General features: G+C 42.1%; 2 protein-coding genes across 5 annotated transcripts; both read right to left on the bottom strand.

Moving 5' to 3' along the window:
- Positions 1-2,200: 2,200 nt before the first annotated feature.
- mrgbp (MRG/MORF4L binding protein) lies at positions 2,201-6,561 on the bottom strand. 2 transcript variants are annotated; one of them, XM_076101934.1, is made up of 5 exons: positions 6,291-6,561; positions 3,895-4,016; positions 3,690-3,777; positions 3,435-3,509; positions 2,201-3,234 (listed from the first exon to the last, which is right to left on the bottom strand). In XM_076101934.1, exons 1-5 carry the CDS (start codon positions 6,430-6,432, stop codon positions 2,993-2,995), a joined length of 669 nt encoding a protein of 222 aa, XP_075958049.1. In that variant the 5' UTR covers positions 6,433-6,561; the 3' UTR covers positions 2,201-2,992. The 2 variants fall into 2 exon arrangements, with proteins under 2 accessions (XP_075958049.1, XP_075958060.1); XM_076101945.1 differs by having other exon boundaries at positions 3,690-3,771; positions 6,291-6,557.
- Positions 6,562-7,608: 1,047 nt separating this feature from the next.
- Positions 7,609-23,121, bottom strand: hm13 (histocompatibility (minor) 13). 3 transcript variants are annotated; one of them, XM_076101904.1, is made up of 12 exons: positions 22,759-23,120; positions 20,475-20,510; positions 15,853-15,951; positions 15,664-15,746; positions 14,866-14,954; positions 14,426-14,511; positions 14,152-14,277; positions 13,150-13,207; positions 12,931-13,051; positions 12,623-12,725; positions 12,049-12,134; positions 7,609-9,779 (listed from the first exon to the last, which is right to left on the bottom strand). In XM_076101904.1, the coding sequence occupies exons 1-12, from the start codon at positions 22,966-22,968 to the stop codon at positions 9,704-9,706; spliced, it is 1,173 nt and encodes a 390-aa protein (XP_075958019.1). In that variant the 5' UTR covers positions 22,969-23,120; the 3' UTR covers positions 7,609-9,703. The 3 variants fall into 3 exon arrangements, with proteins under 3 accessions (XP_075958019.1, XP_075958026.1, XP_075958035.1); XM_076101911.1 differs by lacking the exon at positions 20,475-20,510 and having other exon boundaries at positions 22,759-23,118; XM_076101920.1 differs by lacking the exons at positions 7,609-9,779; positions 20,475-20,510 and adding an exon at positions 10,298-10,582 and having other exon boundaries at positions 22,759-23,121.
- Between the last annotated feature and the right edge of the window lie 961 nt (positions 23,122-24,082).

The following is a 24,082-nucleotide window of genomic DNA, read 5'->3' as shown; positions in this document are numbered from 1 at the left end:
ATCCTGAAGCTCGTCCTAAAACCTGAGCTAACGTATGAAGACCGGAGGATTCACATGAACAAAGAAATGAGAATAATTAGAGTCTGAGGCTGAAATACAACCCGACAATTAGATCCGATCATATATTATTTTGCACAAACATCAATAAAACCTCGATAATGAAAAAAATAAAAAAAGAGAAATATTTGAGAAGACGTCAAGAGGCCACAGAAAAACTCTCTCTCTCTCTCTCTCTATATATATATATATATATATAAATAGTACAATAATAAAAAAGTAACTAACATAATTTAGAACAATACTAAAAAATCAAACTCAACATGGAGCACAAAAAATATAAATAATATCTATGAAATATTTAAGTTAATTAACAACAACCCTTTGCTTTGCATTTTAAAATAACTCTTTCTTGCTTCATAATAAAGCAGTAAATCAACATCTTCTTAAACGATTGTATGTTTTATATTTAAATGTTTGTCTGTAAAGTCACTAATGCTGTAGTGAAGTACTTATATAAGTATAAAGTAGCACAGAAATTGAAGCAAAGTACAAGTACATCAAAACTGTACTGGAGTAAATGTACTTAGTTATTTTCCAGGTTTTGTCCGTTGAGGAACGAGAGGAGACGAAACTGATCCGAGTTCATCTTTAATGACACAAACAGCCTCAAACATCAATAAATTAACAATGAAAAACCAAAAAGAAATGTTATATTTTGGCGGTCTGAAGATGAAACCGATCACTTCCTGTTTGAGACTCCGCAGTCATGTGACTGTCGGCATCAGACTGCACGAAATAAGAAGAAAAGAAACACAAAAATACTCAAAAATACGTACAAAATCCATTTAGGAGAAATAAAACAATGCGACTTATTGCCTTAAGTTGAACAGTCGAACAATAAAAAGACAAAAATCTCAAACCGTCTCTTTAAAACCTGTCGAATAAAACGATAATAAAAGCAGAAGGACCTTCAACACAAAGATCAAATGTCAGCCGTCAATAAAACATCGAGTTTCATGATTTCTTCTACAGCTCAGGTGGGAGGAGTCAACTCGTCTGCACGCAGCCACAGAGACCAAAGTACCAGGATGTAGACCAGCTCAGCGGGGGTTTGATAAACGTCCTCGAGTGATGTCACTCGAGTCGGCCGCTTCCCTCACAGAGACGGTTACAGACGATGACGTCGCCCTCTAGTGGTCGTGGTAGTTTGGATGGAATTGAGGCGGGACTTTCACCCTGGAGACCACTGTTGGTGTCTCCTGTACTTTTTTTTGTTTTGTTACTTACGTACTTAGTGCTAAAGTTACCAAAAAACCCAAACATGGATCTTTTTGTTTCAACTCACAAACCCTAAGTTTCACTTTCACGACCTGGTGGGCGGAGTTTAAACCTGTCAGAAGCGTCGGAATAAAGGCGATAACCTCCAACAACGAGCATCCAATCGGCCGATCACATCGGAGACGGGTGCTTGATTCAGCAGTCGGTTAAAGACGACAAGTTTACAGGAAAAGTAAAGAAATCCAGACGAGTTAAAGAGAAGTGAGACCTGCTGCTCATCTCCAGGCTACGCTAACCGCTAACTAGCAGAGGTGTAACGGACCGACGCAACGTTAACCGTCACAGTGTAAATAAAGTTTTACTGACTCAGTAGAACATGTGTTTCTAGTCTCTGATCTCTGATAATGTTTCATTGTAAACAACCAATCAGTGTTTAAAGCAACAGGAGGAGAGCTAGTAACATTAGCAGCACCGCTAACGGCTAACCAACAGGAGAGCTAGTAACGTTAGCAGCACCGCTAACGGCTAATCAACAGGAGGAGAGCTAGTAACGTTAGCAGCACCGCTAACGGCTCACCAACAGGAGGAGAGCTAGTAACGTTAGCAGCACCGCTAACGGCTAACCAACAGGAGGAGAGCTAGTAACGTTAGCAGCACCGCTAACGGCTAACCAACGGAGGTGCACTTCAGTTACATGATGATGCCTTCAGGCTCTGCTCAGTGAACATGAGTACTGGCTGAAGGTACATTATAACGTTATCATGATGTGTTCACATGTCATCTGTAAAATGTAGTTTTGGTGATAAACTAGAATAAATCTAGTAGTTTGAATGAGATGTTTATGAATATAAAATATATATTAGAGATGAATTATGATGTTTAACTTCCTAACACGAGCTCTAAGAACATTATTATACATCAGTAAAGATAATAATGAGATTTATTTATCAATATAAATACAATCTTTTATTTCCTAATCATTTGAATTGTGTTTTTATGAAGAAAAAAAACTATGAAAGTAAACAAGTAACAAAGTAAAAGTATAACATTTAGTATTTTTGATGGTTTACAGACCTCAGAGCGTTGAAATGATTTTTGGGACGATGGCAAGAAGATAAACAGTCTGGATCCTCGTAGACCAGCTGCTCTAATAAACATCAAAGGGATCTGTATCTGTTAATATGGATCATTAATAATCAATAACTAGTATCAGTGGGAAAAAAAGTTATATTTACTCCTTTTTGTATTTTGTGGTGAGATTTATGATCCGTCGCATCTCTAAGAACACAAAACCTCTGCGTGAATTGTCAGCGGTCGAGTTGCATTGTGGGTAATGTAGGCGCCTGGTTTTGACTTGGGTAGAAGAAGAAGAATGAGTGGAATAAAAAGAATAATAAATAAAGAGGATCTCTGTGGTTCTGATCCTCTTTGTTAGAGACACGTACAGAACACGAGACATCTGAGTCTCACAGAGTCAAACTAAAACAACACAATGAAAAGACGCTGCAAGCTCATCCACAACCTCCTCCACCTCCTCCTCCTCCTCCTCCTCCTCCTCCTCCGGCCTGTTTCGCAGCGCGGCCATCAGGCGGTCACGTGACACGCAGCTCGCAGGTTTGACTCCAGTGACGGCAGATTCTTCTTCTTCTTCATATTTTTCTGTCACTCTGACTGCAGCCGTCTCTCTCTCTCTCTGTCTCTGTCTGTCCACCTCTCAGGTGCGTCTCCTCTTGGCTCCTCCCGGACTCGCCGGGTTGGAGGACGACAGCAGCTTCTCGGCCGCTCGACTCCTCTTCCTCTTCTCGGCCTCCTTACCACCTCCTCCACCTGCTCCTCCTCCTCCACCTCCTCCTCCTGCAGTTCCTCCTTCACTCCCTCCTTTCTCCTTGTCCCGCTCTCTCTCCTTGTCCCGACTGCTGCTCGTTCGCTCCGACATCTTCACCGACGAGTTGCTGCCTGGAGACGAGAGGGACAGACAGGAAGTGGCATCAACACCAAACATTTTAAGTATTAAAACGTATAAAACATTTTCATGTTTCCAACCAAACCTCTTGTTGTGTTCTGTGACGTTTGACAGGAAGTTACATGATAAGAAACAGTATGACCTGAAACAAACAAACTCATGAGGTAAACAAACACGTAAATACTAGTTGCACCTTCTTCATGTGTAGCTGGAGGTTCTCTCTCCATCCTGAACTCTTCTTTGGTCTCCTCCTCTGAGCCCAGCTTCCCTGAACAAACAGAGAAATGGTTTTTAGAGAAGTAGAGGCATTTTCTCATAGACTTCTATACAACCAGAGGAGTCGCCCCCTGGTGGACACTAGAGAGAATGCAGCTTTAACACGAAGCTTTGACTTCACTGGAGGTTGTCTCCTAGTTTGTCTCCTCACAGTTCACTTCACACCTCTCACCTTCTTTCACCTCCTGGATGATGTCATCAGGCAGAGAGAAGCTCTTCTCTGTGTTTGGAAACGGCAGGATCTCTGACTCGTGCTGCATCTCACACACACACACACACACACACACACACACACACACACACACAGATGATGAGCTCGGTCAGCTGATGCTCAGACATATGTGTGTGTGTGTGTGTGTGTGTGTGTGTGTCCTCACCAGGGCCTGCATGTCGTACATGGTCCCCAGATGATCCCAGATGACGGAGGAGGAAACCTGCCGGCCGATGTTCTGACTGAACTTGTCTCTGATGCAGATCATGTGGAAGTGACGGTTCACTCCTGGAGAGAGAGAGAGAGAGAGGGGGGGGGGGGGGAGGGAGAGAGGGAGAGAGGGGGAAGAGAGAGGCAGTTACACTCACTGGGTCCAGACTACACAGTGTGATAAACGTTTCTGATGGAACATGTGTTCAATGACAGTCGGAAAGATGCAAATCTGACAATAATGACGTATTTTACAGCTTCTGACTGATGAACGGTGTAGTTTTGACGATTGTTTAAACCTTTTCCAACTCCACCCTATTTTGGAGCAAAACCGCCTAAAATGACATACCCAAATTAAAATGGCTGTAGCTTCTGAACCACTCTGACTATATGCATCAATGAGGTCTTTCTAGAAAGAAAACCCCATAAGGTTCCTTGTGGAAGTGTCAGAACACCTGTAGGTCATACAGATCAGGCCTTTAAAGTCAGTAAAAATTGAAGATTTTTGTCCCCCCAAAAATAAAGTGTCTTTCAGTATAAATAACTGCCTGTGGCTGTATCTGTACAGGTAAGTGACAGTATAGGGCTGTAACTACACTATCAGTGAACAACTGCCTCAAATTTGAAGAAGATTGGACAAAGTATGACCATTCTACAGTGTTTCTTCCATGAAGAGATCCAGGCGGAGCTCTAAAAGGATATTCGGAGACCCAAATGGACACATGGTGACCAAATGATATTCTGACACACTAAAGGTGTTTCTCCCTTTATATTTTGATATTATATTATTTTATTTTTAGCCTTTGCAAATTGCAAAAACTATGTATATATGGTCGAAGACGTGGTGTGTGAGTAGCGGACTTGCTGTGCGTAATGGCTGCGACCGAGCGCACGATCGAGTATGCCGGTAGCTCAGTTACACTAAGGTTATACGTTGGTTTACGGCTTACGTAAGAAACAGTCAAGGTTTGTACTTTAAGGACTAGCGTTTTCTGAAGGCACTAGTTCCATGGTAAGATCCGCTAGCACATTGTCGGGTCTGTAATGTGTCTTTTTCCGTCGAAATGCTGCAAGATCCGACTTGCAGCGGTTATGGTGACTTTGGACAGTGTGTGTTTGGGCTCCTTTTGTGACAAAATCCATAAGAAATGAAAGAAAATCGATGTTTTCTTTGCAAAGATGAGGATTTGGGGCATGCTGGGATACCAAACACGGTCATGTTTTGTGACGTATTTTGCGGAAGCAAGCCGTACGAACGGAAGGGGAGGGGATCGAGGACGCCGGCGTCCTCGCGGGGTGCAGGAGGTTAAAGAAAACATGCTTTTTTTATTCCACCAGTGGGTTCTGGGTTCTACCTTTTATTCCTCGTGTTCTCATTATAAATGTCTCCTCTAATAAAGAGTTCACTTTAACCAGATTGTGTAGAAACACTAAGTTGTGAAACTATGAAGTCATGATTGATTGATCTGAGACCAACAGTCATGTGACAACAAGGAGGAGACACTCTGACTATATCTATCGATCGATCGATCGATCGATCGATCGATCGGTCGAGAACCAACCTCCATCGAGGAAGAAGGAATGTACCACAAATAAATAAATAAATACTTCATTTTTCCTTCCAACAGAAAGAACAAACAAAACACGTAAAACCTTTATTTTTTTTCTTTAACAGGAAAAAAAAAAGAGAGATAACACCAAAACAGGAGTGTCAAATCAAACAGTACCTTCAAGCTGTATAGTTTGGATCGATAGATCGATAGATCGATAGATGGATAGATAGTCTCCACTTGAAACATGTGGGATATTTAGATTCCAGTGTTTATCAAAGAAATTCAACGTGTGTATTTTTTATTATAACTGTAATTCTGCACTAAATGTGTTTGTTAGTGACAAAAATAGAATATATTAATAATACAACACTTTGAAAGGACCCATTCTGCATCATGAGTACTTTTACTTTAATACTTTCAGTAAATACTTCTAAACTTTTACTCAAGAACACATTTTGAAAAGCAGGACTTTTATAGTAATGGAGGTATTTGTACTTTTGCTTGAGTTAAGGATCACAGTACTTTTGGATATCTTCGGTTGTATAAGTAACGTCAGCTATAATCTTAATGTATACGAATAAGATCTGTTGTGGTTTGTAATCAGTTCAAACTAAATGACGTCACATTAAACATCTACAACTACCACAAATACTAAAATGTATATTTTTCTGGACCCCCTTTAAGAGTCAAAGAAGAGTCCGCGACCCTCAGTTTGAGAAACTTAACTGTGGGTCAAAACGGCCGTTATTAACGGCTCCTTGAAGCTAACAGGCTAACGAACGTTAGCTTCCTTTCTTACCGACGGGTTTGTGTCCGATCATCGCGTGAAACAGACAGACCTCCACCTCGTGGCTCCAGACCACCGAGTCCTCTCCGGGACCCAGGCCGGAGTCTGGAGGCTTCTCGTCGGGTTGATTCAGCGTCACGTCTGCTTCTCCCATTTTAAACTAAAAGAGCTAAAGACACACACACACATACATACACAGGCAGGAAGAAGCTAACAGCGCTAGCAGCGAGCTAGTAACCGCTGTGGACACAAGAGTCTCTCTCCACTTTAGTTCCGCCTCCACCGGCAGCAGGAAGTACGAGTGACCACATCCGGGTAGTCTTTTTTAATTTTCAGAATAAATGTCTTCAACTATGGAAGACCATTTACGCAGCAAAAATAAATAATAGGCTTTTATTTAAAAAACGGAACTAATGTCAAAAGGTTAACGCGTAATTTTGCATCTAAATAAACAAATGACTAAATTAGCAAAACATTACTTCAGAATAAGTTTGTCTTATCTTGAGCGCAGAAATATGTCAGAAAAATTACTTTTACCCCTAAAACTACAAAACAATGAAGTAAATAAACTAATTGTTGAACGAAAGGATAAAGCAAGCTAGAATTATGTTGTACTTTTAATCTGTTTTCAGAATAAAAGCCTAATGTCAAAAGGTCAACACACTTACATCTAAATAAACAAATAATGAACAAATAAGTAAGCAATGCATCGAGTGTTATTACACCGTCACACTTGGCTGATTGATCCATTGCATTTTCCTTAAACTACATATTTTACGCTACATATGCCCGAGTCCAGAGACTTGAACGTGTTTGTTTTGCAGAAGGTATAGTGAGGAATGTGAAACTGTTTGAATGTAAACTTTGTACTAACTTCCTATTTTGCATTCATCTTCAATTTAAATTAGAATTTTGAGCAGTTAGATAAAATAAAATATATTTCAAAGATGTATCAAGAATGTTTTCTAAATCTTGGACACTTTCTTTTTTATCTTAAGAAAACCGTGTCATATCGACCACAGCGTATTTTAATTTATTCAGTATAGAGGTTAAATACCATAATTAGATATTCAGTTGCATATATTAAAACTATTATAGCTATTGTATGATGTGTCATACATGTTAATCGTGGAGTTCCTCAGGGATCTGTTCTAGCTCCCCTGTTGTTCTCTAAACACTTTACTTTAAATCTCGGTTATACTGAAGAAAAACATCGAAACAGTCTCAAAGTAAGAAGATTAAGAAGAGCTATTTAAAACATTTGAGTTCTGCTGGTGATGGAAGATAGAAACACTGGATTCAAGCATCAAAGAACCAGACTGACTCAGAGTTATGCTTCTCAATACGGTGATCAAAACACCAAAAAGGTTTATTGCAAATAAAATAGATAGCCGGAGCCGTAACGTCCTGCACAAAGTCAACCAGAGAAAGACAAAGAAAAAGGTTACAGGTCCATTTAAAACGATGAGGGGCTACTGACCGTCACTGAGGTGAATATGAGCGTGAAACTTCTATTTCTGCTTATGTTTTACATCAAAATACAAAACGGTGCATCTCTTAACAAAGCAACATCGAGAACGAGAGGCTGAACACGACCAGTCGGAGGGTTTTCTCTTCCTCAGCATCCCAGAAGCTAAAGAGATTTTATGAAAACACACCAAACCTTTGTGAATAATGCACGGTGTCCTAAAGAGACTTTAAATTAAAATTATTTCCTCAAATGCCATTAAAAAAAACCTGTCAAATGAATATAAAGTTATCTAAAATGTGATAGTCTTTACTTTGAAGAGTTACATTTATATTTAAAATCCAAGAAGACTTTTCTCTCAAATTTACAACTTTTGCAATCTAAATTTGAACTTTTATTTTGAAATTCTGAAACTAAAACCCCTTTAGTGTCTACTGTGCATTATGGGAAATGTATTTTCCAGAAGCTTTTGTAACTTGAGCTGTATGCGGGACATCTCGTCCTCAGCTGCTTCATTTTTGATTATGTTGTATTTTACGCCTCTTTTGAGTCACACGTTACAGAAGTGCTGTGAAACTGCTGAAGTAGTCCATGAACATCAGATACACGACTTCTAGCTATAACTGTTGACATTTGTGTTACGTATTCTGACTTGGATCGTTGATGCGTCGCCTACAGGTGTGCAGGATAAGTCCAAGTGACAGAAATCAGCTTCAGGTGAATTTATTGAGCTTCACATTTGTTTCAGTCCAGAAATGTTTTTCATGACAAAAAGGGTTTTAGGTAATTTATCAAATCCGCCTCTGATTTCATGGCTTTCTAAGCTAATAATAATAATAAAAATTACAATTAAATCAAAACTGGGAATGCTTTTTGGAAGAAAAAAAACGAAGCTCCCTCATTCTCACAGCCTATTGGATGAGAGGGGCCACGGGGCCCCACCCCCTCGCAGCCTCTCCACCAATAAGATCTGAGAATGAGGACTGGAAGATGATCAGCGCAGGGGGTTCAGTCCTGCCTCCTCCTCCCTTTACTCCTCACAGGCCAGAACGTTATACAACCTGTCCATCAGGGATCCGTCCTCTCAAAGTTCTGGCCTTCAACAAGAAACAAAGTAAAACAAAGTAAAACAAGACTGAAAACACTGATGTGAGAAAGCAGAAGGCAGAATGAGCAGCGTCAAAATAAAAGCAGGAAGTAAGGAAAGCGTGCGGTACGAGCTCAGATTCACTGGACAGGATTTATAGGAAGGACGACGTGGCTCGTTTGGAGGCTTTAAAACACAAAGCGTGTTTCACTCGGAGGTCTTTTCTAATTGTTTAAACCAACACGCTCCTTCAAACAGTGCGAGCCTGAAACGGTGCGTTCAGACCAAACGCAAAGCTAACAAACTAGCGCACCCGCGTTTCCCTTAAAGAGTCGCCCCCTGATGGACAGTAGAGAGAATGCAGCTTTAACACATGGAGCTTTGGATCTACACAAGAAGAAGAAGAAGCCATCGGACCATACGGTCAATTTGGAAACTGTTGGTTGAACTCAACGACAGCCGGCACGAACATTAGCGCCACAGAAAAGTGGGATTTGAAGAACGCGAGTGTAAAACTCGTCTCTGCGTTTGGTCTGAACACACTAACGGTTTCTGGTCCATCGGAGCCGACGAGCTGCAAACACACGAGGATGAGGTTCATGATGCTTCCAGGTGCTCATTCAGATTAAACACATTTAGTTAAACTTTATGAAACGTAGAACCAAGACGACACTCGGTGGGATGAAGGTTCCTGTGAGAGCAGCTGAGAGAAGAATCATCCGCTCCGTTGTCACCAAAAACAACCTAATCTCCTAATCTTCCTTCAGAGACAAACAACATTAGCTACGCCCCCCTCACTGGTGGGAGGGGCTTCAGGGAGATGACTTGGTGGCAGCAGGCTGGATGAGAAGTGTTGGGGGGGCGGGGGGGCTATTGGTCCTTCTTCTCTGTCTCCGAGTCCTCTTTAACCTCCGAGTCTGTGTCTTCAGGAGGAGTCTCCTCATACCTGAGAGGAGGAAGAGAAAGAAGAAGGGGAGGAAGAGGAGGAAGAAACAAAATCATCATCAGAACAGTTGTCTTCATTATCAATCAGCAGAACTTTATTCATTCATTCATTCATTCATTAAAACAAACCATAAAATAATACAAACTATAACATCTGCTTTATTTATATATTAGAAACGCATTTATTAATAATTCATATTTTAGTTTTGAAGCTCAAATTTTTGATTCCGGCATTTAGCCGTGAACACAAACTCAACACTGTTTCAAAATAAAAGCCCTGCGGCACTCCAGTGGATTCATCTCAGAACAAGGAAGCTTTTATTGTGAAACATTTAAATGAATCGTATCTGATCCGTGAGAATTCTCTCCGTAGTTTAAAAATGTTCTTTATTTACAAAACTAGAAATCTAAAATTAAATATTTTAATTATTATTTTATTTAATATAAATATAAATCATAATATATAGATATATATACATTTAAAATGTCACTTTTGCACAATGAAAATTAAATACATGTAATTATTTCTAATGAATGTATTGAGATGATTTTCATCGGGCTGATTACCTGGCCAGGGGAGACAGGAGAGGGTGTGTGTGTGTGTGTGTGTGGGGGTGGGGGTCATAGAGAGAGGGGCGGGGCCTCTACATGGGGGTGGGCCATAAACGTCTGTGACGGGGGGAGGAGCTTGTTGCCATGGAGAAGGCATCCATGGAGCTAGCCAGGCTGGCGGGCGAGCCGCTGACGGTTGGGAAGGAAGTGAGCCGAGGAGAGACGGGGAGGAGCTCCTCTGATGACTCATAGCTGACCGGGGGGGGGGGGGGGGGGGGGTCACGACAGAAAAGAAGAAGAAGAAGAAAGGTGATGAAAATGAAAGAAAAGATGAGGGGGGGGGGGGGAGAAAGAGAGAGAGAGAATGTTTGAATCTTAAACTCTAAAGTTTAGAGCTACTAAAGACATCTCATGCTAAAATATGAGAGATGAGAGGACAGAGGATAGAGGAGAGGACGAGAGGAGGGGACAGAGGAGAGGAGAAAGGAGAGGACAGAGGACGAGTGAAGAGGCCGAGAGGACAGAGGAAAAGAGGACGAGAGGACAGGACAGAGGACGAGAGGACAGGACAGAGGAAGAGAGGACAGGACAGAGGAAGAGAGGTCAGACGACAAAGGAGAGGACAGAGGAGAGGACAGGGGACAAAGGAGAGGACAGAGGAGAGGGGACAAAGGAGAGGACAGAGGACGAGAGAAGAGGACAAAGGAGAGTACATGAGGACAAAGGAGAGTACATGAGGACAAAGGAGAGTACATGAGGACAAAGGAGAGTACATGAGGACAAAGGAGAGTACGAGAGGACAAAGGAGAGTACGAGAGGACAAAGGAGAGTACGAGAGGACAAAGGAGAGTACGAGAGGACATGAGAACAAAGGAGAGGACGAGAGGACAAAGGCGAGGATGAGAGGACAGAGGCGAGGATGAGAGGACAGAGGCGAGGACAGAGGACAAAGGCGAGGACAGAGGACAAAAGACAAGAGGATGAGAGAAGAGGACAAAGGAGAGGACGAGAGAGGAGCGAATGAGACGGACAGAGACAGAAGAGAGGAGGTGGTGACGGAGCTGAGGAGGAGAGATCATGGCAAGAAAAAGGAGGAAGAGAGCTGAGGAGGAGAGGATGGAGAAAAGAGGAGGATGATGATGAAGAGACGAGTCTGACAGTCTGAACATTACAAGCTCACAGAAATGTGATGCAACGTTTCCACTTCTCATAATCCCAAAAACTCACATTTTTGACAGATGAACAGATGGATTGTTTCTGTAAATCAGTTTTGGGTTTTTGGTTCGTGAGGATTTTAGTCTGACGAAGGAGACGAAAACATTTCTTGCCGCCATCTTTTATTTTCTATCTTTATTTTCTTGTGTTCTGTATTTTTGATAATTGATGTCGTCTGAAACGTTCCTCTTCCAGTTTTATAATCACATTTCACTCAAATGACAGAAGCGGTCGGTCCGGTTTCTGTTCTCAGATGTTTATTCTGCCGTCCAATCACAGAGCAGAAAGGATCAAACCATGTGATCACTAAACCGACCAATCAGCTGTGAGACGTGGACCATTAAATGTGGGTCACCACACATCACAACATCGGGAATAACTCATCAATTCTATTCAGTACTTCAAATGGATTTTTAATATTTACATTATGTTTACATTTTTAGATATTTGAGAAAATGCTGACTCACTCACTTGAAGTCTTAATGATTATCATTGTGACTCACCTGAACATCTCCGTGAGTTCTCCTTTGAGCAGAGCCACGACGACGGGGAAGCCCACGCAGGACGGGACCAGGTAGAGCAGAGCGGGCTGCAGACAGACAGGTAGAGAGACAGACAGACAGACAGACAGACAGACAGGTAGAGAGACAGACAGACAGACAGACAGATAGACAGAGAGACAGGTAGAGAGAGACAGACAGACAGGTAGAGACAGACAGACAGACAGGTAGAGAGAGACAGACAGACAGGTAGAGAGAGACAGACAGACAGACAGACAGACAGACAGACAGACAGACAGACAGACAGGTAGAGACAGACAGACAGACAGGTAGAGAGAGACAGACAGACAGACAGACAGACAGACAGACAGACAGGTAGAGACAGACAGACAGACAGGTAGAGAGAGACAGACAGACAGACAGACAGAGGGCAAATTAACTTCAGGCTGCTGAACAGAGCAGAGGAGAGGCTAAAACATGTAAATAGTTTAATATTTATAACATGTAGAGACTCCCTGTTTCTTTTCCTACATTAATATAACACGCGAAACATGTACAGGTGACCTCTGCCTCGCACCTGTGCGTGTTTGAAGGTGTGCATGACGAAGATGGTGAGGCCCAGTCCAAAGATGTAGGCCAGGAAGCTGGAGTAGAAATACGTCCTGCTGTTCTTCTTCAGGCTGCAGGAAGAAATAGGATCATAAGGAAACGTTAAAACCTCATATCTACCTCGAGAAGAGAAGAGACAAGTCGAAGAGAGACGACGAAGAGAGACGAAGAGCAAAGAAGAGACGAAAGAAGGAGAGACGAGAGAAGGAGAGACGAGAGAAGAAGAGAGACGAAAAGAGATGACGAGAGACGACGAGAGAAGAAGGTGGGCGTTACCTGACGTCAAAGCGCAGCAGCAGAGCGATGAAGATTCCCGGGATGACGATGTCTCCCAGACCCAACATGGCAAAGTTACTGGCATCAAGTCCTCTCTCCAACAAATCCTGAGGAAACACCACTGAGGAGAGAGGAGACGAGTAAACCACGCGTCCAGCAGATGTCTCCGTCACTCGGAGACGAACATTTACACTCCGACCACCGATCTCACGTACTCACATTTGATCGGTGCCTCAAAGGACCTGGCAACTGTCACCATGACGTTGGTCCCAAATACCTGCAGAGAGAACCAATCAGAACACAGATGTCGTGGTGCGTTCAGGTGCTGCTGGGTTATCTGGGCTCATCTTTATACAAGTCCTTAAAGTACATTTGTGGGACTTAAAGTGATGTATAAAAGCAAAAATCCATAATTTCTACTCACAATTTGATTTAATTTGTCTTACAGATCCTGTTAAATTAAGAGATTCAGGTGTCTTTTAGGTCTGTTAAAGTTGTTTTGGGGCAAACATGAATAAAGCTGGTGCTGATTTATTCAGTGTGGCTTTGTAGCACAAAGGCAGTAAAACTGCCTTTGTGCTACAAAGCCACACTGACTGTAATCCTGCGGGCTTAATAATAATCTTTATCCAAAAGTTGGGCACGCTTCTCCTCACACAGCGTTGCCAACAGCGGCGTGAAAAATACATCAAAACGTGTGGCCTGATCGGGAATAGTGTGGTATCTATTTTTCGGAGAGATTCGCCCAGCGGTTTTCCCACAAATCCCAAAAAACTGAGCAAAATTTCCCCATTGACTTGAATGGGGTTTCCGTGTGAAGAGAGCTAAAAAAAACACTTAACTTTGGGCCCATATTGACGAGCCGTACATTAACGTAGAAATATGATTAAAAGTTTAAAACGTAGACAAAACGCTGCACTTTATTGAGCCAAAGGGACATTTTGATAGCTAGCACAGTTTTCATGAAGTCACAGATTAAGTTTCAGGAAAATCTTGGGTCTGTTTCAGATTTTATAATGGGTGTGTATTGCACGGGTCGTTAAGAGCTAGAGTGAGAGCATAACCTTTCACAATAAAAGTCATACACATACAGTGTACACAGCATCACTGCTTACCAGGGAGAACTTAAATTAACTCATTCGCTAAAAGGCAACTCAATAAAATAGATTACAATATGTATTTATTTAACTGAATGTGTGTTAAAAAAATAAATCGTCTCACCCAGAAGACGTCGTAGACAAACAGCCCCCCCAGCAGGATGCAGCCGGTACTGACGTTGTTCAGGTGGAGCAGCTCCACTCCGTTCAGGGCGAACGCCAAACCAAACAGGTTATTGGCTATCCAGTGCTGTGACATCATAGAAACAGTACTTGTGGTGAGAAAAACACAAATATGACATCAGCTCTCTGCCTGTCTGTGACATCATCAGGACAGTTAACAATAACAGCCGATGATGTTTAACCCTTAACTCTCCTGTGAACTGGTGAGACGTTACCTTTTTCACCAGGTACCAGACTCCCACCACGGTGCTGATGATCAGACAAATCAGGTTCTTGGTGTCAAACTCATAGTTCACTATTTCTGCAGAGAGACGGAGAGATTGATGTTATTGGTCAGCACACTAAATCTTTGTCACTTTTCTTTCAGGGTAAAATTGAAAATTCATCTGCAAGTTCATAACGAAACGTTGATTATTACATTACAAGACGTTCTCTCACTCAAACAAATCTCAAAGTTGTTCCAAATGTTTTTAATGTGGCTCCTCCACAGATTATTTTGGACTTGCAGATGTTACAAATTGGGAGCTTTACGTCTTCTTCTACACAAACTACATGACATAACAGTCAGGTAGGCGATTGATCGGTGCAGATGTAATCAGCAGCAGCAGATGTGACGATAAAACACAACGTCTCCTCAGTAAACAGGCTCTCTCACCTTCTCTGGACTCTTCGGAGCCCTGAGTGAAGAGCAGCTGGTACTGTTTGTTTGAGAAAGACTCGGGAAAGATTCTGGACATCAGAGGACTGAGAGACAGAAACAAGAGCAAAGAGTTAATCACCTACTTCAATACGTTACAACATCATCACGACAGCTATGTCACAATATATTATCACAATACCTAAGTCACAATACGATATCGCAATAAGTTCCAATACGATATCACGACACTGTTATTCCCCGGGCGCCTGTCATTGGCAGCCCACTGCTCCCTATATACAGGGATGGGTCAAATGCAGAGGTCAAATTTCGTGTATGTGTATATGACAATAAAAATGGTTTCTTCTTCTTCTGCACTATGGACATGTTCTAGTTCTCTCTGCTTATATCATGGTGGTTCTGTTTCCATAGAGGAGCAGAACTTTATGTTACAGAGAACATCAAGACCACAGAGAGAAACATGTGAAGGAGCGAAAGACGCCCCGAAACTGCTTAGGTGTTCAGAGGGTTAATCGAGGTCGACAGCGATGACAGTAAAACCCTTTTTCACACTTTCTGATGGTAAAAAACTAGAAACATTTCTAAAATGCTCCCACATTGTGTGTTGGTTCTCTCTGAAAAGTTTACAGCAACTTCAGGTGAGCGGCAAGACTCTCTTTCTTAAACACATATTGATACAAAACATCAAAATATTGCGATTCCATGCTGTGTTGATTTTTACCACCCACCCGTACAATGAATTGACATTGCTTGTTTTTGGTATTTCTCTTCTCCTACATCAGTGTGTTGCTTTACCTCATGGTGTGAGACAGAGCCAGGACGCCCAGGCCGAAGAAGTAGACCGACAGCAGCATGTTGATGTACTCTTGTGAGAATACCTGCATCAGAACACACGTCACACGTTACTGAGTGTTGTGGACGCGTTCGTCCAAACTCTCTCTGCATGAGGCCCCTGGAGTAAGGGTGAGGAAACCCTGTTGTTACCTTGAAGAAGAGGTAGAGCCCAAACAGAGTACAGCTGGCGATGATGGGAAACCTCGCTGCGTCTCGACCGGTGATCGTTTCAGGCATGTCTGATGCATTCTGGGAGGAGAGATAAATACAGAGAGCTAAGTGTTTCACTCTACAGCAGGGGTGTCAAACTCATCTTCACTCTGGGCCACATCAGCATCATGTTTCCCTCAAAGGGCCGGTTGTAACTGTAAGACTGTATAACTGTAACTACTCCTAACATATTGTTAAATAACTCTCTCTGCATTTGATTATTGTTTATTCAAGTGTAAAAATATTGTACATGCAGTTATATAAATTTAAAATGATATTTAAGCACATTTCTGTTATTATAACTTAAATCATTTTAATTTAGGGTTAATAAACCCACATTACTCTATCAAAGATCAAACTATTAAAGAAAATAACAAAGACAAATATCATCAAACACAAGTTATTACATTAACTTTGTTCAAAGCTATTTTTGTCACCTCTCTGCATCACTAATGTCCCCGCCGTCATCCCGTGCATGGCAGCTACATCCAAGAGCTCCTCACTGAGATCAGGTCTTATAAACACTGATAGATGCTCTGTGTCCGTGTTGTCTGTGCTTTCATCAACAGCTAATGAAGAAGACGAGTACCTGCTCGTCTCTTAGCTAGCTGTGTTGTTAGATTGCTGCTAGTTCCTGAACTCGGTCTGCGATGGTGTTTCTTCACAAACTGACATTTGTAAAAGTCTGTATCTGGTCGGAGCTCACCTGCTCACATACCTTTAGCAGCACTGGGCTGTAGCTTCTGTAAATATATTCTGCTGTGATTGCACTCTGCCTTTTAATTCTTGGACAATTTGATGTTTTTCTTGGAGGCTAAATTTAGCTCTGTGTTTGGTGTCAAAATGCCGACGTGAATTGTATCCTTCATCACCGACACGCATCATAACACAGAAGACAGACCCGTTTTTCTCCTTGAAGCACAGACATGTTTTCACTTTCCCATCTTAAATTACATTTTCTTGCCTCTGCATCAATTTTTCTCTTCGTGGACATTTTGGGATTATTTTTCGATCTTTTTCAACTCACTCAATCACTTGTTGGAAAACCTCTTTACGGGCTGTTGCCTCTCCTGTCCACCTGTTGTGATAGTTTTAATGTCGGTACACAGACAACATGCTATCTCAGAATTTCAACTTTATATCTCATAATTTCGACCATGGGGATACTTTTATTTCCAAGTCTAACTTTAAATTTCTTTTCCAAAATTAAAAAAAATAAAATAATAATAATAATAATAATAATAATTGTAACTTAGTTTTTTTTGCTGGCGGATTCGCGGGCCACATAAAACGACGTGGCGGCCGGATTCGGCCCGCGGGCCTTGAGTTTGACACCTGTGCTCTAGAGAGAGGGATGTTGTAGCTTTCAGTGTTAAGGTTAAAAAACGAGTTACCTCAAAACAATACAAACTCCATATCAGTCAGTTAGACTAAGTTCAATCCTGATATGAGCACAAACTAGAACCTCCAGGTCTTTAGAGTGAAGTCAAAGCTTCATGTGTTAAAGCTGCATTCTCTATAGTGTCCACCAGGGCGCGACTCCTCTGGTTGTATAGAAGTCTATGAGAAAATGACTCTACTTCTCTCTTGATTTATTACCTCAGTAAACATTGTAAACATGAGTTTATGGTCTCAATCTCTAGTTTCAAGTCTTCTTCAATACAGCATGATGTTCATTTAGTACATTATGGTCCATTTAGAGTCAAACAGACCATAAAGCAGGGGATGCTTTAGGGCGGGGCTACACTGTGATTGACAGGTCTCTACCAGAGACGTATACGGCGTCTCTATGTCACTCCTTTTTTAGCTTTTGGAACCATCATTCCTATCGGTAATAATAACACTATGCAGAAAATATTCAGTTTTATTCTGAAATAAGGACAATCATCCTACTAATCTGTTTACACGACTAACTACTTATTGAAAAAGGTCGTCGTTGAGATATAAAAAAAAGAAAACCAGACTGTTGATATCCACGTTCTTCATAATGTAACAGTAGGTGGTGTTACGTGTTGTGTTTTCTCCCCTCCTGCCCTTCCTTTTTTTCTCTCTCTCTCTCAGTTCTCCTAACAGATCAATCAGGCGATTGGATTCCACCTGTGGGGGCCAGTTGTCCTGATTGGTGATTGGCACCAGCGGCAGGCTGGTGCCAATCGGTGGAGGGAGAGCCACAGATAAAAGGCAGGAAGCCTCGGCGTTCAGGGGGACTTCATTTCACACTGTTTATGTCAATCCTGAGAACTGAACGTGTTCGTGTTTGTGGTGAGAGGTTGCGGACAGTAGGTGAGTCTGGGGTACCCTGTACATTGGCACACACGTAGGATTTTCTGTGTCTAGATACACTAGGTTTATTGGTCGGTGCCTCATCTGTATTTGGGTTTTGGTCAAGCACATTTAGATAAGTTAGAGAAGCCATTTTGTTTGTTGATTTCAGGTTAGTTAGGCCAAGTTCTGTTATCTTTGTTTCAGTTGTTTGGCACGGCCACACCTGTCCCATCCTCTCCCAAATCTTGTGTGAGACTCGCTCATCTTTCACTGTCAGTGAGCACAATAAATGTTGTTTATGGTACACGAGCTAGTTGGTTTTCATTTGGGTTATTTTGTGTTCGTCCCTAAATCCTTCCCCTGGACAACAGAGAAGGGACGTAACAGTGTGTTTCTCCACACACAGACAGAGCTGATCGTAAACAGCAGAGAGACGAGTGTGCTACAAACTGCATTAAAAACCTCATTCTGAATGAGCCGTACACATGCTCAAAGATGATAAAACAGGATTATCAGCATGTCACAGGTGTTTTAATCAGAATAAAACCTGAGTGTGACATTTACGCAACACTCCATGGTGAGATATGTGTAGCCACAATACGTCAGGACAGCGCAGGGAACAAATACAGATCGTTAGAGTCAGAAGTCTCCTCAAATCAATCACAACAGTCTGAAGAAGACCGAGAATAAAAGCAGGCAGAGTCACTTTAATTTAACACTCTACTCCCAGAGAGTCTCCTCCTCCTATATATTCTCCTCCTTCTACTCCCCCCAGAGAGAGAAAGTGGGACAGTGGAGAGGAGGAAAGAAACGGATATGAGAAATGATAAAAGGAAAGAGGAGACAAGGACAGAAGGAGGAAGAGGATCCTTGCTGCAGCACTAAAAAGGAGAGCACTGTCTTCAATTACTTGTTCTGTCAAACCCTCGTGAATTATGTGACACACCAGTAAAAATACAGGTTTGTGTTTGAAAACTGCATCAAATAGTTTAAACGAACTATAAAGTATGAGTGAAATATCTGTTTCTTTAGATGCTAAACGCTCCACTACCTGAACAGGTAGTGAACAGAGTACCTGGGCAGGTAGAGTACCTGAACAGGTAGTGAACAGAGTACCTGGGCAGGTAGAGTACAGAGTACCTGAACAGTGTACAGAGTACCTGAACAGTGTACAGAGTACCTGAGCAGGTAGAGTACAGAGTACCTGAGCAGGTAGTGTACAGAGTACCTGAGCAGGTAGTGTACAGAGTACCTGAGCAGGTAGTGTACAGAGTACCTGAGCAGGTAGTGTACAGAGTACCTGAGCAGGTAGTGTACAGAGTACCTGAGCAGGTAGTGTACCTGAGCAGGTAGTGTACAGAGTACCTGAGCAGGTAGTGTACCTGAGCAGGTAGTGTACAGAGTACCTGAGCAGGTAGAGTACAGAGTACCTGAGCAGGTAGAGTACAGAGTACCTGAGCAGGTAGAGTACAGAGTACCTGAGCAGGTAGAGTACAGAGTACCTGAGCAGGTAGAGTACAGAGTACCTGAGCAGGTAGAGTACAGAGTACCTGAGCAGGTAGTGTACAGAGTACCTGAGCAGGTAGTGTACAGAGTACCTGAGCAGGTAGTGTACAGAGTACCTGAGCAGGTAGTGTACAGAGTACCTGAGCAGGTAGTGTACAGAGTACCTGAGCAGGTAGAGAACAGAGTACCTGAGCAGGTAGAGAACAGAGTACCTGAGCAGGTAGAGAACAGAGTACCTGAGCAGGTAGAGAACAGAGTACCTGAGCAGGTAGAGAACAGAGTACCTGAGCAGGTAGAGAACAGAGTACCTGAGCAGGTAGAGAACAGAGTACCTGAGCAGGTAGAGAACAGAGTACCTGAGCAGGTAGAGAACAGAGTACCTGAGCAGGTAGAGAACAGAGTACCTGAGCAGGTAGAGAACAGAGTACCTGAGCAGGTAGAGAACAGAGTACCTGAGCAGGTAGAGAACAGAGTACCTGAGCAGGTAGAGAACAGAGTACCTGAGCAGGTAGAGAACAGAGTACCTGAGCAGGTAGAGAACAGAGTACCTGAGCAGGTAGAGAACAGAGTACCTGAGCAGGTAGAGAACAGAGTACCTGAGCAGGTAGAGAACAGAGTACCTGAGCAGGTAGAGAACAGAGTACCTGAGCAGGTAGAGAACAGAGTACCTGAGCAGGTAGTGTACAGACCCCTCCTGACTCACTGACAGTAAGTGAACTCCATGGTAAACTCCTTCAGTGTTGGTGCATTCACTGATGTTAGTGCTGTGAACAAGCGGCTCTCATACTCACTCTGAACCCAGAATCGTATTCATTTTCTCCGAGCTCCTACAGACGGACAGACAGACGGAATGGATGGACAGACAGATGTGCACAGACAGGGAGAGAGAGGAATCAGATCGGCAAACAAGGATGACAGGAAGCAGGGCCCAAAAATCAACAGGAAACAAATGGTCATTGTTGAATTCTGAGAGCGAAACAGTTTGAATGCTTAAAGGTGTTATTATAAAGATGGCCGACAGAAGAGAGAGAGAGACAGGAAGGATGAAGAGGAGGAGAGAAGATGAAGAATAACAAGGTTCAGGAGCTGGATTCAAACCCAGGTACACCTGAGACAACAATACCCATTTTTTTTATTTTGGTATTTTCTCAAATTTGGTCCCCGCTGGCCACCGTACATCCAAGCTATCTGTTAAATCAATGGCAACCAAATAAACGGCTGTTAAAGTCCTGTGAACGTCCTCGGTGGTAGTTTCCTGCTACACATGTTACCACGATGACTCACCAACCGACTCACGAGGTGGAAACAAAACCACCATCACTGACATGCAGCTGGCAGTGAAAATGAGTTAGCAGCTAATTCAACTTCTAACGCTGGCAGCAATCTGTAAACTAGTGGATTCAAATGAAATGTAATTAGGTCAGCTGGAACACGGCCCTCTTCATACATAAAAAAAAAAGCATTTAAATCAAATGTATTGAAACGTGTAACTGTGTCATTTGATCAACTTCAGCTCTGTGGTGAAAACACAATCTACTCCAAACAGGTGGATTTTAGGATGGCCTTACTCTTCAAACTATCCTTTCAGCAAACTGTTTGATTTACAAGACAATAATAATCATCAGCTCATTTCTATTTAATGATACTTCAGAAGTTAAAGGCTACAGTCAAACATCCTTCAGATAAATGATGGTCTGATTACTGCCAATGTAAATCCTATTAATGCTGCATTAAATCCATGAATACATGAGAGACTTTAAGGTGTTTGTTGTTACATTTATTAAAACATTTTGAGGTGAAGTGATATTTGTCCTCTTTAAGAAGGTGGAGGAAGAAGTGATGCTACTTTCACTTAAAAGTGAACTTTTAACTGGTCCTGAACCAGTCTAGTCCTGATCCTCTATGAAGACCTCCATCAGTAAACAAGACCATCAGAGCTCTGATGGTCTTCATAGAGGATCAGGACTAGACAGACTGGTTCAGTCAAAAAGTAGCAATACTACAGTGTTACAACTGTTACAGGTAAAAGTCCTTCATTCAAACACAAAAGTATTTAGCATCAAAATATACTTAAAGTACAAAAAGTCAGGGTACTCATTACGCTGATAATCGATTATAATTTTAGGTTGCGGCCGGAGCTCATTTTTACACGTCATGATCTGCAAAGTAATGAAAGCTGAAGTTGAAAGTTACATAAAGTACAAGTACCTTCAATTATACTCAAGTACAGTATTTGAGTAAATGTACTTTTCCACCACTGTCGACCAGACGTCATGTTAGTGAAACATCATCACTTCCGGGCTGCAGAGAGGATGTGGGACGGTTTGGGTTGTTTTAACAGTTACCTAAAGCTCAACTGCGCATGTGCACCAAAAAAACCAAACCCCAAAAGAGTGCAAATAAATCCACTCTGGTACACGTCACTCAAACACACGTCTACACTTGTCCACGTGACTGTTTTCAGGCCTGGCTCCTCAGTCAGGTAAACAGTGTGACGACAGGTAAACAGTGAGACTACAGGTAAACAGTGAGACTACAGGTAAACAGTGAGACTACAGGTAAACAGTGAGACTACAGGTAAACAGTGTGACGACAGGTAAACAGCAGTGTAAACAAACACCTGGGTACACGAGACAAATCAATAATAGTTTTGTTTTGGGGGCCCCTATAAGAAGACCCTAAAATAAAACTCCACAACAGAGAATATTTGTGTGCAACAAGTTGAAATGAAATATGTCAGTTACCTGAAAATAACGGTTAAAAAAATGCTAACAGCTGTAATATCAGTTCTACCTTTATTTCTGGTAAATTTAAATCAAAGTAATGAATATGTTTAATAGATATAAAGCTTCATACGTCTGTAGCCTGGGCTTTTGAAAGATTTTAGTTTGAGGAAAATATATTTAAGACGTTTGAGACGGCATCGAGCCGTTAACTAGCCGTTAGCTGAGCTAGCTAGCCGTTAGCTGAACTAGCTAGCCGTTAGCTGAACTAGCCGGTGTTCAGCTAACGGTGGAAGCTAACGACCGACGGGGCCGAAGTGAAACCGCATCACCGAGGTCCGTTCTAAGTTACCTTAGATTTGGAGCAGGTGACGGACCGCAGGGCTCCGAAGAAGATGGGCAGCAGCGCCATGAACACCAGACCGCCGTATGCCAGCGCCGTGCCCTCCGGAGAGGCGACGAACTTAACCGTAGCGTTGAGCGCCTGGGTCCCATTGGAGTCCGTGGCGTTCAGGGCGTCCAGGACGGCGGAGGGATCAGGGGCTTGTTCCGTCTCAGCCATGGTTCTTCTTCTTTAGAGACAGGGTAGTACTGACGCGGCGGCAGATAGACTGACAGACGGGTGGAGGTGTGTTTCTCATACATATACAACGGTGATGCTGCAGTAAGGCCACGTTTCCTAAAACACAGAGCAGAGAGAGGAGGCGGCGGAGGGGGACGAAGAGGTCTCACTCTGCCGCTGTTTCCGGCCACCGTAGACATCACCGACACGTTCTGTATCTGTCATCCGTGCACTTCTCAGACTACAAAATGTAAACAAGGACAATTAAAGTAAAAATAATAATCCAAGACATAAGACATAGAATAGTGAAGAGGTTATAATACAGGACTACAGAATATATATATATAAATATATATATCTGTACTGGGAAAATATACTGTGTATATAATATAATTAGTGCTGGGCAACGATTACAATTTTTGCGATTCATCGCATTGTTATGGCAAAGTTCAATAATGAATTCAAAAGTAGTGTATTGTGCACTTTTATTTTAAAAGTACTGCTATATGAACAAAAGGGCAATAACATTTGGTTTGCAAACACTTTAAACAAATAAGGTTATTTTACACAGCAGCAGATATCTCTTCACTATCTGTGCTCAGTGTGCTGACTTTAATAAAGACACTTTACGCACAATTTAGGTGTATTTTCCCTTTAACTCACGAGATGCAGGTAGCATGTTTTATACTTAATGTGAATATAATTCATACTTTGTTGGCATCTTATTCTGAAAACCGGATGTTCGTTTGAAGAAACCGGATGTTGTCTCACGTTAATATTCCAGCTAACTTTCTTAGCTCATTCTTGACACGAATGCACCGTGAGAACATTCCTCAGACCGACATCTTCCACAACACTAACCGGCAGTTTGTCTCCACTTCTCTGTAGCATCTGTTAGCTTGTCTTGCTTTTGTTTATCTAAACTTCTCCCACACGCTGCATCCAGTAGTCTGAAGACTTCCTCCACTGCTGCCAGTGAGCAAGGCACTTTCAAAATTAAAAAAATGTAAAAATGCGTTAATTCGCGATAAAATAATTGTCGGCGTTAATTAATTAATGCGTTATTAACGCGATAACACGTTAACTTGCCCAGCACTAAATATAATAAAATATA

This window comes from Anarhichas minor, unplaced genomic scaffold (genome assembly GCF_050575085.1).
Source record: "Anarhichas minor isolate MPS153535 unplaced genomic scaffold, ASM5057508v1 ptg000003l, whole genome shotgun sequence".
NCBI classification, from domain to species: domain Eukaryota; kingdom Metazoa; phylum Chordata; class Actinopteri; order Perciformes; family Anarhichadidae; genus Anarhichas; species Anarhichas minor.
Note: the sequence above shows the minus strand (reverse complement) of the source record. Positions and strands in the feature narration are given on the sequence as shown.

Excerpts from the sequence above, each read along its gene's own strand:
- mrgbp (XM_076101934.1), bottom strand. The coding sequence starts at position 6,432 with ATGGGAGAAGCAGACGTGACGCTGAATCAACCCGACGAGAAGCCTCCA. Across the intron at positions 3,778-3,894 it reads TGTACGACATGCAGGCCCTG|ATGCAGCACGAGTCAGAGAT; the intron begins GTGAGGACACAC and ends TGTGTGTGTGAG. Across the intron at positions 3,510-3,689 it reads CATCCAGGAGGTGAAAGAAG|GGAAGCTGGGCTCAGAGGAG; the intron begins GTGAGAGGTGTG and ends CTGTTTGTTCAG.
- hm13 (XM_076101920.1), bottom strand. The coding sequence starts at position 22,968 with ATGGCTGAGACGGAACAAGCCCCTGATCCCTCCGCCGTCCTGGACGCC. Across the intron at positions 12,726-12,930 it reads CTGCTGCGCTTTGACGTCAG|CCTGAAGAAGAACAGCAGGA; the intron begins GTAACGCCCACC and ends TTCTTCCTGCAG. Across the intron at positions 10,583-12,048 it reads GAACTCACGGAGATGTTCAG|CTATGAGTCATCAGAGGAGC; the intron begins GTGAGTCACAAT and ends CCCCCCGGTCAG.